This window comes from Camelina sativa, chromosome 6, assembly GCF_030686135.1.
Source record: "Camelina sativa cultivar CO46 ecotype springtype chromosome 6, ASM3068613v1".
Taxonomy (NCBI): domain Eukaryota; kingdom Viridiplantae; phylum Streptophyta; class Magnoliopsida; order Brassicales; family Brassicaceae; genus Camelina; species Camelina sativa.
The window spans coordinates 27068458-27080593 of NC_141885.1; the positions used below are offsets into that span (position 1 = coordinate 27068458).

At 36.6% G+C, this 12136-nt stretch overlaps 1 protein-coding gene and 1 non-coding gene across 51 annotated transcripts; one reads left to right on the forward strand and one right to left on the reverse strand.

Moving 5' to 3' along the window:
• Positions 1–63: 63 nt before the first annotated feature.
• LOC104793421 (citrate synthase 4, mitochondrial) lies at positions 64–10242 on the reverse strand. 50 transcript variants are annotated; one of them, XM_087455007.1, is made up of 37 exons: positions 9640–10242; positions 9452–9515; positions 9277–9358; positions 7841–7936; positions 6768–6867; positions 6595–6634; positions 6413–6493; positions 6260–6323; positions 6100–6172; positions 5961–6006; positions 5744–5880; positions 5484–5552; positions 5285–5346; positions 5097–5141; positions 4658–4720; positions 4515–4577; positions 4391–4426; positions 4209–4285; positions 4063–4112; positions 3939–3981; positions 3719–3845; positions 3526–3593; positions 3322–3394; positions 3161–3211; positions 2847–2877; positions 2601–2722; positions 2420–2488; positions 2293–2350; positions 2134–2203; positions 1824–1967; positions 1451–1544; positions 1296–1366; positions 1170–1221; positions 1030–1077; positions 732–842; positions 570–654; positions 64–459 (listed from the first exon to the last, which is right to left on the reverse strand). In XM_087455007.1, the coding sequence occupies exons 1-7, from the start codon at positions 9712–9714 to the stop codon at positions 6468–6470; spliced, it is 483 nt and encodes a 160-aa protein (XP_087311133.1). In that variant the 5' UTR covers positions 9715–10242; the 3' UTR covers positions 64–459; positions 570–654; positions 732–842; positions 1030–1077; positions 1170–1221; positions 1296–1366; positions 1451–1544; positions 1824–1967; positions 2134–2203; positions 2293–2350; positions 2420–2488; positions 2601–2722; positions 2847–2877; positions 3161–3211; positions 3322–3394; positions 3526–3593; positions 3719–3845; positions 3939–3981; positions 4063–4112; positions 4209–4285; positions 4391–4426; positions 4515–4577; positions 4658–4720; positions 5097–5141; positions 5285–5346; positions 5484–5552; positions 5744–5880; positions 5961–6006; positions 6100–6172; positions 6260–6323; positions 6413–6467. The 50 variants fall into 50 exon arrangements, with proteins under 50 accessions (XP_087311133.1, XP_087311108.1, XP_087311129.1 ...); XM_087454982.1 differs by having other exon boundaries at positions 6588–6634; XM_087455003.1 differs by having other exon boundaries at positions 929–1077; positions 1878–1967; positions 2847–2963; positions 3502–3593; positions 6588–6634.
• Positions 10243–11069: 827 nt separating this feature from the next.
• On the forward strand, positions 11070–11288 carry LOC104793422 (small nucleolar RNA U3). The gene has a single exon (XR_769291.3). It is a non-coding gene; the product is annotated as a small nucleolar RNA U3 (small nucleolar RNA).
• The last annotated feature ends 848 nt before the right edge of the window (positions 11289–12136 follow it).

The window sequence follows — 12136 nt, forward strand, 5'->3', positions numbered from 1 at the left end:
GCAGCATTGTCTTTCTCCTTTAGTGTTATACACGAGAGACATATTGTGGATACATCAATACGGTTTGTTTACAAGATTATGAATGTGCTGATGCGTTTACTTCTTCAGCTCTTTAATTAGTCATTATCGTTGCGGTTTCAGCAACTTGCTCTGTTCCACCTAATCTAAATTGCAAGATACTGTACATTAGCAGTTAGCAAGTTTGTGTGTTGATGTGTTTCTCTTGTCCCTGTCTACTAAACCGATTCAAATGAAAACCAAAACTGTGTATCTACTAAACCAAACAGAACAAAATGTCTGAGAGGCTCCTCCTATCACTGCCGCGTACATTGTAGTCAAGCATCTGCAAAGAGAGGCACCAAATCAGCGTACATGGTAGTACATGTAATGTACTTCTTTGTGGTACTTCTTAGGTTTCATTGAAGTTGAACATGGTCTCTAGTTTTTATGATGATCTCCCTGCAGTCAGTGAGACAAGCAACACATGAAATTAAAAAAACCATCACTCACTTACAAGAATCAGCTTGAATTTTCAGTTTTTTATGAATTTTCAAATGAAATATGTATACCTTTACTTGGAAGTCAAATTAATTGACAAAGATGGGAGTAGTTGAAGAGAAACGCCATGGACACAACAAGGTCCTCCGATCCACACTTGCAAAAAGATTCTCAGAGTTAGAAGACAAAAGAATTCTGTAATTGTAATGAAATAATCTGGGAATTTTACTTACAGATGGTGAAGCAGAGAATTCAGAAGAACACGAGCTTGTTGATATATGTTTGATACCTCCCTGACTAGTTGAGGTACGTCAAGTATCATAACATCTCCTTCAAGGGTTTCTCTGCATTAAGAAAAAAATTATGAGTCCTAAAAAACAGTATCACTTTTATCTGTTGGTCCCAAAAGTGAGAAGAGAGATGAAATTACATCGCAAGCAGCTACCCATACAGGCTGACATAGAATTGTTTTTTATAGGTTTTTGACTATTTTCGTTCCCATGTTATAATACTTGATAGGAGAAAGCAGACCTGAAAGTTAGGCTTTTGACTGATGAATGTGCCTGAGACTCATCTAAGCTGAACCAAACACAATTGAGAATAGAGAGAATATGAGTTCTGTGTCAAATGGTGTGTAGAAACAAAGGCGTGTTCTGTAAATATAGTGATACCTGAGAGCAGATGGCAAGACTCCTTGAAACACCAAAGAGCACGGTGTGGTACCTATAAAACGCACAATGTTATGTATTTTTGAGTAACTGCGCAATGATACTTTAGAAGAGATATCTGCTTCTTACCTTGTTTCTGTTAGACCATAGTGGTTCAGCAAGACCCCAATGTGTGGCACAACTCCGTAAAGCTTTGACACCTACATAGTAAGAAGGATTTGTAAGCCACTTGACATGGATAGAATTTTGAGAGCGCAACAGAAAAGAGGAAATAAAAAAAGTACCAGCTGGAAAAGAGGCTCATCAGGTGAATGTCTTTGGAAAACATATCTTGGATCAGATTTGCGCACAACACTGTGACCATATCCTCGGAACAATCTGCAGACAAATCAGACGAGGTCAACATGAGATATTTAGTAGACTGTCCCCGTGACAATACAACGTTAACTAGGAGAAGGGAAAAACAAATTAGTCATCGAAATCTCTTATGGCGGTACTAGTTACTAGAAGCTATGAGACTGATAGACCAAACTTTGAGGTCTGGATTAAACTTTCATCAGTCTTGTTGGTTGGCTTATAAAGATACAAGTAAAAGACCATAAAGCAAAGAATGACCATAAAGCAACAGTTATTCAAGATAAATACAAGAGAGAATACCTGAATAGCCAGACTTTAGAGTGGCCCAGCTAAACCAGAGAACAGATCACCCACCTGATTGCCAATGTTGAGAGGTATGACATCACCCACACCACAATGTCATAGATTGAAACTTCCACTCACTTGTCTTCCACCTCTTGTCACCTGTGCAGCAATCAAATCAACACAGGTAGGTGTAACGATCACCACATTAGGTGTCTGACTTTCAAGCAGCATTTTAGTACTACTATGCATACACCAAATTCAAAAATCAAGTTAAGTAAAGCATTTGGATCTAGCTTGCATAGATAGATACAGAGTTAGAACTCACCTGCTGGGTCAATCATGTCGTGTACCATTATTTATAGCCTTTAACATCCCCAATCAATCAAGTTCATCACCTATAGAGACATGCAAAAACAAGGACAAAATCATCAGGAGGTCATATCAATAGTTTTTGGCATAATAATAATTGAAATAGAGGTCTGACCTGAGAACAAACCCTGCAGCGGCTGAGTAATTTAATTTGGCATCATAGCATCTGCAGACTGCATCAAACAATAAGAGTCAATTATAAAAATTTCTCATATATGTTAAGTGAAACAAATTAAAATTACCTGTGACAAGAACCACTGGGAATGCAATGCTCCCTCCATCATAATTGGACTACAAAAAACAAATCAAACCTGCATATGAAGAAGGTTAGTTGGAATGAGGTTGAGACGCAAATTAAAGCTCAAAAAACTAGATGATCACACAGGAAAAATACAACAAAACTTGCATCTGAAGCCATCTAACCGGATGGATTGTTGCCCCCTTGGTTAACGCATAGATCAGATCACCCAACCCAATGGATTAGCATCAAACACGAGACAAGCCCAATGAAAATCGCCAGAGACTAGTTATTCAGCCTCACCCACCTGAATCAGTACAGCAAAATCACTTAAGTCTGTTTGAATTTTAAAAACAATTTCAAGAAGCCATAAAAAGCACAGTGACATTGTAAAATCATACACCCATTTTGAAGTCAAAGAGAAGCATAACTGAAATGATATTTTTTTTACCAAGGATGGCACTGCATAAGATCAAGAAGAATCTAGTACATTAGAAGGACAAGTAAAAAAAAAAAGAAAGATCCCCATTGCCTCGAGCCTCGAGGATCTGCATCAAAGAGACACAGAGATGTTTTCACTTGAAAACTGAAACATCCAATAAGAAAGATCAAAATCATGTTTGAAAAGTCCCTGATTAGTCACAGTCCAAAACTCAAAATCCAGTCAATTGTATTTAAAAAAAAATAATAATAAGAAAAGAGATAGCTTACATATACCAAAAGGGAAAGAGGAGGAAATAGATACCTTGTGCATCACATCAGAGGAGCCCATACTTAGTTGCAGACGCACCGCACCCTGCGAGACATTTAAAAGAACAAAAACCAAATCAGCGATCGATCATAATAGCATCATCCACCAGAATCTACAAACAACAGAAGGAAATGTAAAACAAAAAAATATCAAACCGTAGGAGGCGACGTAGTGTAAATTCAGAAGCGGAGATGATGGGATCATAAATAATAAGCTTCCAAAAACAGCCTGCAAAACGAAGAAAATTACTTTAATTAGGGGATCAAATCAAAGAATAAAAAGCAGAAACGCATTAGTAAGAAGAAAAGTAATTAAATTGAGAGAGAGAGAGAGACCAAACAAGTAAAGTAAAATCAAACCGTAGGAGGAGTTTAAGTTCAGAAGCTGGTGGAGCGATGATTGGAAGTTGGATCCTCTTGTCACAAATCTAAACCAACAAAACAAAAACGACAAGTAATTAGTAACATGATGTAACTAGAAGGAAACAAAGACGACCAAACCAAAGTGAAAATTCAGAAGCAAATTGTAGAGATGTGTTTAGAGCAAGGAAACCTTGAGAGCGCCTAAAGAAGTAGCATCGAGAAACAGTACCTGCAAGAGGAAGAAAGAAACGTAAGGAATAGGTGAATCTCCTAATTAAGCACTGCATCATCCAACTCCTGTGGCTTGTTAGTAGCTCCTGCAAAAAAAACATTACAATCCAAGTATATGATTAGGGCAAGCAAAAACAGAATATATATGCCAACAGACTGAAGCTGGAAACGAATCATACCAATGACAATCACCAGAGAAACTAGCTGTTCAGCCTCACCCACCTGAATCAGTATAGCAAAATCACTTAGTCTGTTTGAATTGTAAAAATAATTTCAAGAAGAAACCAAAGTTGCAAATTTTACCTCTCGCTGGTCTCCAGATACCAGTGAACAAATCTCTCCATCAAGTCCATCTGCAATAATTAAGCATAAGTCATTAGGAGAAGGAAACCTAATAACATCTCCATGAAATACAGAGGTAACCATAACAGAGATAAGGAGAAGGAAACCTGATCACATCTTCATCAAGTTTAGCTACAATAATTCAGCATAAGTGTTTCTCCATATACTGCAACAAAAAAAGAATCTGGAAAACAAAATAAGAACACACATGAGAACAAATCATATATACATCACCAACAATAGCAAATCTCTGAAAGTCATTACGGGAAAAAAGAAGATGTAACCTTACCTCTAAACAGATGATAGACGAGAAAATATCCACGATCTGCATCCAAGAGAGAGGTATATTTTCAGTTTTAAGCGTACAACAAAAATTAAACAAATTAAAAAGGACAAATTTTAAGAACAATTACTCGTCTAGGAAATAATTTGTGGAGCATCTCTCATCTGAATGTGTGTGTACACAGCACGAACATCTGGGAAACACAAGAAGCAGATTATCAACAATATTAAGGTAACGTGAAAGTTAAACACAGCAGAAAGCATAATGTTAAACCTGAAAAAGTTAAACTCCCACAGAGTAATCCAGGTGTGTTGAGAATTGAGTTCTTGATTAAATCTGCAACAAAGACAAAGTAGAAAGTTGTGTTGTGACTTAGTCATTTGTTTGGTTAAAGCCTAGCTAAGAGAGTTGTTGTAATAGTAGTGTGGCTTGTGTAAGAAAGCAAACCTATGATGTGTAAGGGTTAGTAACTAGGAGTGTGGTCTAATGTGTAAGAGTCATGATGGTCTTAAGTATGGGAACATGTGGGAGGTGCAACTAGTAGAAGTAGTATAAGTATGATGTGTGTGTTGTAAGAAAGTATTCTAGAGATCCGAAAATAAAATGTAATCTCTTTGTGTTATCTCTCTAAGTTCTCTAACTTTCTTGTTATTCAATGAACAAAACAGAGTGTCCAAAACAGAGATAGAGAGATGAGAGAAACTGATCTTACAAGTGAGAGTAAGATCCTGAAATGTCAACATGGTGCCTCGAGGATCTGCATCAAAAGAGAGACTGACATGTAAATTACACAATGTTTTCTCTTTAAAACTCCCAAATCATGTTTGAAAAGTCCCTGATGTGGCACAATCCAAAACTTAAAATAGCAGACATATACCAAAGGGAAAGAGGAGGAAGTACCTGAAATAAACCACATGACCAGCCTTGTGCATCAGAGGAGCCCATACTTAGTAGCAGAAACCCTAATAGACGTTAGAAAAAAGAAGCAAATCAGCGATATCGACCATAGAATCATCCATCATCATAGAATCTCCAACAACACAAGGAAAAGTTATATAAATCATACCGTAGAAGAATGTCACACACCACCGCACCTTACCTGATTCTACACGAGAAGATAAAGTTCAATTCAACAAAGCAATCCTAGTGCCTGGACAGTGACGACGTTCTGCATCAAACCAACAAAGCAATACAAAAACAACCAAGTACTGTAATTAGTAAGTAACTAGAAAGAAAAGAAAAAAACCAAAGTAAAATATCAGGAGGGAGAACAAATCAGTGAAAGCGATCATCATAATAGGATCATCAGCAACCAGAATCTACAAATAACAACACAAGGACAAGTAAGTAAAATCAAACTGTAGGAAGAGCCGAGGAGGTGTGACAATTCAGAAGCGGGTGGAGCCTCCAAAGCATAAGAACAAACTCTCCTCTCGTCTAGGAAAGAATTTGTGGAGCATCTCTCATCTGAATGTGTGTGTACACGGCAAAAACATCTGGGAACACACAAGAAACAGAGTGACAAAAATAGTCAATATTAAGGTATTAAACTGAGCATAAATCATAATGTTTAAACCTGAAAGTTTAACTCCCACAATGTTTTCTATTTGAACCTCCTCGAACTGCATCAAAAAGAGAGACTGAGATGTTAATTCACGTATATATAGAAGAAAAAAGTAAAAGATGTATTAAGACTTAAAGAGGAAGAACAAAACCAATGAAGACGTAGGACAGAGAAGAAGGTGTCCATCAAAGCCATCACTGATCGATCAAAGCATCATCCAATACCTGAAATAACATAGCAAAGAAGTAAATATAACATGAACATAATAAAAAAGCCTTGAACGATTCAATTTAGAAACTTAGAAACCAAACCCTGAAGAGCAACATTGAATGAAAGTGACCAGGATCAGTCAAAGCCATCACACGAATACACGATCTGCATCAAAAGAGAGACTGAGATGTTAATTCACTTTTATATAGAAAAAAAGTAAAAGAAGTATTAAGACATAAGAGGAAGAACAAAACCAAAGAAGACGTAGCACACAGAAGAAGCGTGTCCATCATAGCCGTCACTGATCCATCAAAGCATCATCCAATACCTGAAACCTGAAAAGAAAAACCGAACAACAAGTTAAAAAAACCAAACCCTAGAAAAAAAAAAAAAAAAAAAAAGCAACTGTATCGATTCAAAGAAAGACACCAGAGACTAGTTCGTGTGTCCATCAAAGCCATCATCATCATCAAAACCTGAAAAGAAACAAAAAATACAGAACAACAAGTTAGAAGAAACCAAACCCTAGAAACCCAATGATCGATTCAAATAAATAAAAAAAGAAAGACTAGTTTAGAAGAACGAAACGAACGAGTGAAGATGCTGTACTGGAGAGTCAAGAGGAAAAAAACCCCTGAAGGCGTGGCACATAGAAGAAGCGTTTCCATCGGAGCCTTCATCATCGATTGAGAAAAGCATCATCCAAAACCTGAAAAAGAACAGAACAACAAGTTATAAACCAAACCCTAAAAAAAAAACAAGCAAGTGAAAATACAATGATCGATTCAAAGAAAGACACCAAAGACTAGTTCGTGTCCATCAAAATTCAAAGCCGATATCATCACTGATTGAGAAAAACATCATCCAAAACCTAGAAGAATAAAAACAGAACACAAAGTTATAAACCAAACCCTAGGATCGACTCAGAAAAGAACATCAGAGACTAGTTTAGAAGAAGAAGCTAAGAGACTTTACTACAGAGATGAATGAGAACGACGAAGAAACAAAATAGTGAGGAAGATAGGTGTGAATGAGAGAGCGCATTATATTTATAGACGGCCCAGATCTAATCTTATTCATGTTTTAACGGGTGAGATTAAGTCGGTAGTCAAACCAACTTTGACTCTTTTGTCCAGCTGGCAATATTTCCTTTTCTTTATAGACGGTCGAGATCTAAAGTATTCATGTTTTAACGGTCATCATTAAACCCACAATGTCCAGCTGGCAATTTCCTTTTCTTTCTTTCGCAAAATCCACTTTTCTTTTGTTTGGTAAATTCTTTATGAGACCGTTAGCCTAGAGCCTATAGAGCCTAGAGATATTTATGTTAACGCTATTTTTCCTATTTCATTTTCTATTTATTATTTGTTTTCTTTTTAAAAAAAAAAAAAAAAAATCGTACTGTATAAACAAATCCATCACCCTTAGATTAGATAGTTCGTTGTGATGAGAGCTTACCTTCTTCTAGAACAAATCGTATAAGTTATAACGGACAGCTTTACACAGATGACCAAACTTTGAGCAAGTCCTTGTGCTTTAATACTACAAAACTAATGCATATATGCATATATATATGAAAAACCAAGTAAATCAAAAATCATCATCATCAAATCATATGAAAAACCAAGTAAATCAAAAATCATCATCATCAAACCAACTAATGCATATATGCATATACTTACTTAACTCCATCGATTCCCTTGAGTGAATTCGGATTCTTTGCCATACACGAGACATGAGAGACTCCATCACGCACGATGACCATCCATCCATTGCTCCTACACAACAAGTAACAACATATACAGATTTTGACAAATTTTATTGTTCCAAAACTATATATCACAATTTTCTTTTATAAATATTGACTTAATAGAGAAACACATTTACTAGGTGATGCATGAGAGCTTACAGCCTTGTGTTCAAAAGTTCTATCTGATAATCTCCTTACCCAATTCTCAGGCAACAGAAAGAATGAAATCATTGCAAGAAGCAGAGAATGGAAGATTATGAATGTTGTTGTTTTGTTGGTGTGGTGCGTTCTTTCTTGACAAAATCCACGGATCGATGTTGCATGATCTTATCAATGGAGAGTCATGTCTGAGAGATGATCCTCTTTAACGAGGGAGCGGCAACAGATTTTGAAACAACTATAAGTTGTTAATGCTTAATAACTAACTAGTCACACTGTTGGTAATAATGATTTAGCTTGGGTGTGTTAGTGTAGAAGAGACAAGAGACACACAATTTTTAACGAGGTTTAGCAAATGCCTACGTCCTCAAACTTTGTTGGTAATATTTCTTGAGCACAATTACAGTTAGTGTTTAATATTGGACTTACACAAACCAAAAATCTTTTCTTAGCTTGTTCCCAATCTATTCCCAACCCACTAAGAGATCCCTAAGATCAACAACACTGATCTACACCCATGACTCTCACTTAGAAACAAAAACCCTCACCCTTTTCCCCCAAATATGCCAAAAGGCATACAAGGTTTTTCCTTTCTTTTTCACGTTCTAAAGAGATAAGTTTCTAAGTCCTAGACCTTCTATATTTAAGGGATTTCGTACCTCTCCCAAGGCTAACAACTTTCCTAAAATCAAGAGGAAATATTCCATTTAACTTTATTCTTTGTTTAACGAATATTTCCCTTTTCCATTAAATCTTCTAAATATCTTCAAGCTTCCTTTTTCTTCGTGCTTTACCTCCAAGTAATATCCCAAAACGTGTCTTAAGTATATCTTCATAAATCTTCAAAACCAAGACATACAAACAAAATCAACAAGCCTCTGATGCTCTTTTATCAGACAGACGCTTGTGCATACATCAAACGCCTGTGCCGAGACAGAAGCTTGTGCAGACATATTTTGTACAGCTTCCTGAACTTCATCTTCAACTTTAGCTTGCCCACATACACTTACAGGGTGTACCTAACATGCCTGACTGATAAAGAGATTTTTGGCCAATGCTGAAACATTTGGACTAGTAGGAAAATTCAGATGGATCTGAAGAATTCTACATACCAATTAAATTAGTACAAGCTCATCAGGAGCTGAGGTCTAAGTTTCTTCTGCCATTTTCAACAAAGATTAAAAAAAAAGAGTCTAGTCGTCTCCTTACCCTCGTGAATGTATCCTTTTGGCTCTCGGCTTCGAATGAAGGGTGCCCGTAGGTAGAGAAACTCGTAACACACACAACATACCTAAAAGTACAGTTAATCAACTGCTTGATCATGATCTCTGTTTTTCAACCATCCCATGTGCCCAAGTAAGTAATCTTAAGGTTCCACACACACATTGTTTGTTACTTGACTGAACTGACCACCCAAAGTTAGCAATTTTCCAATCTCTCCTGTCGCCCTGAGTGTGTATTATTATTATGATGACATTAATAACATGAACAACACCATGAGTTCACAACTCTATGTAAATTGACATAAATCTCTACACTTTAATCGAAGGGAAACAGAGAGAGAGAGTTTACCTTAACTTGTCGAGCAGATATATATATATATATATATATATAGACTCTGCCAAATTTGCCTTCTCCAAGCGGCATCCCGATCTCGAAATATGTTAGGGTCCATTGCTTCTCTCTGTATCTCCACCATCACATTTTGTCGATTTCTCTCACTCATTTTTTTTTGTTGCCGATCACAGTACTAGCACTTTTTACTGGTAAGAGACCACAGCGAGAAGGAAAGTAAAAAAACTTTTAAGGAATTCAAAAGGTCTCCCTTCAACGCAACGTTTCGTAAATTTCTTTTTTTAATTCCCAAGGAGAGTTCACAACCCTTTTATTAAATGACGAATTTACCCTCCTTACGATCTTTCACTGTAATCAATCAAGAGCACTTGTGTTTTTTTTTTTACAAAGGTGATTAAGATTCCACTCACTCTCACCCTCGAATTAACCCCAATTCGAGATACATGAACAAGAAAGAAGAAGAAGAAGTAGAAGAGAAGAAATAACCCAAAAAAAACCAGAACTCTCTCACTAGCTCTCTGTTTCAATCTCATCTCTATCTCTAGAGACTAGACTCTCTCTCGAAGAACGGAAGAAGAAGATGAATCTTTTAATCTTCTCGTCTTGTGTGTTCTTCTCTCTCTATATAAGAAATCTCTTTTACATGAAGCGGCATCGTCCTGTCTCTTTTAGCCTCTTGTCACGTGTACCCCCACGTGTCTCTTCTTATCAGTTATTTCATACGAGATCCTCTCTTTCCAACAGCAGCTTTCTCTCCTAAAGCTTCTCTCTTTTGCAGTCTTATTTCTTTCATGTAAATTTAGCTTATTATTACCAAGAAGATAATTAGTGTTTTTTCATGAGTGATATATTGATGTTGGATGTCTATGCAAGTTGAATACAACTGTGTATCACTTTATCTTATATATTATTATCACGAGTTTTTAGAGAGTTGGTTGTCTTCTCTGCTAGATTCAAATTATCCTTTGGGTAACAAATTATTCAATGGAGTTCTAACACTGCGCCTTCACATGCCAGATTCGAGAAAGAAAAGGGAATTTGCAGCACGGTGGAAGAACAAGTTGAGTAATAATAATAAGACTAACGGTTAAATGTCTATGGTCTGTATCCTTATGATACTGCTCGAGCCGTTAAAAGGCACTTCTGGAAGCATGAGGTAATCTTACCTTCTCCAATCATGCAAATGTAGTAGTATTGGCCGTACAAAGTGTTAGTATATAATCCATCCTTTCTATTTTTCTTCAGTGTGGTTGGTTGGTGGTACTATATATTAAAATCATTAAAGGACTTTATTTAAAATGAATAGGCCTAGGTTTTTTTGGACAAATTAGCCCGTTATTGTTTTTCTTATTAGTGTTTAGATCCCACATCGAGAAGCTGATGAGGAAACTGAGTTGTTTATATATGGTCACAAAGCAACAATGGTCACGACCTTACTTGAACAGGATCTTTCCTATAGGACGTACCTCTGTTTCCTTGATTTCTAAGGAGACAGGCCCCTTAACCCTGGTTGATGAACCACGACCGTGCGACCAGAGCGTTATTGATGGCCAACGATAGTCTTAGGACGCATCTGATGCTGTCGAGGATCGTTACTCGGCTCGGTTCTACCTGGCCGGGGTGTTCGCACGGTGGTCTGACAGGTTCCTTTTTATTTTTATCTTTATTGAGTTGCCCAACGAACTTAATTTACTTTTTGCTTCTACAGAAAGACTAGAGTGTGATTTGTAAATTTTCTATTTAAAACCTTGTAGATCATAAAAACCTAGAAATAAAAGAACCAGCCATACCATGTCAATATCTTCCATGACTCGTTGGAACAAAGAAGCTGGAGGTATCCAGATGGCAATTGCATTTGTTGCAACAAACCTTGTTGCATTTTGTTTGATCAGAGGCAGTTGAGTTTGACAAACCAAAGCCTATGCTGGTCTGGTTGCAGTTAGTTATTGTTCCTAGAGGCGTATATAGATTGCAGGAGCATTGTCTTTCTCTTTTAGTGTTAAACACGAGAGACATATTGTGGATACATCAGTACGGTTTACTAAACCGATTCAAATAAAAACTCTTAAACCGAATAATACTCTGATTTTTTTGTTTCTACATTATACTAACCAAGAAAATCTGAAAACAAATTAGTTTAACCGCGGTACCGGAACCGGATGGAACACCAGATTTGGACATCTTGCAAATACAATGTTGTAAAAACTCTTGAAAGTTGAAAAGTCTAAGACAACATATATAAACCGGATTTAACCGACTAAAACTGTTAGGGAGAAGAAATAAACCGGAATTTGGATTTTGGCTTATATAAGCAAAACCAAATTGAATTAAACCTCGATCCCTTTGAAAAGTTCACTCACTTCACTTGTTCTTTTCAACTCTCGATTTAGTCATTGTTGTTGCGGTATACTGTATTCATTGTTGTTGGAGCTATTCAGTGTATATAAAACGCAGCTCAAAAACACAACAAAGTAACAGATCATTAAATTCTTGA

Bases quoted from the DNA above. Each gene is read 5' to 3' on its own strand.
- LOC104793421 (XM_087455005.1), bottom strand. From the start codon at position 9,714: ATGCCGCTTGGAGAAGGCAAATTTGGCAGAGTCTATATATATATATAT. The intron at 9,359-9,451 runs GTGTGTGTGGAA...CTGTACTTTTAG, and splicing joins TCAGTCAAGTAACAAACAAT to GTATGTTGTGTGTGTTACGA. The intron at 6,494-6,587 runs GTGTCTTTCTTT...TTTTCTTTTCAG, and splicing joins GACACACGAACTAGTCTCTG to GTTTCAGGTATTGGATGATG.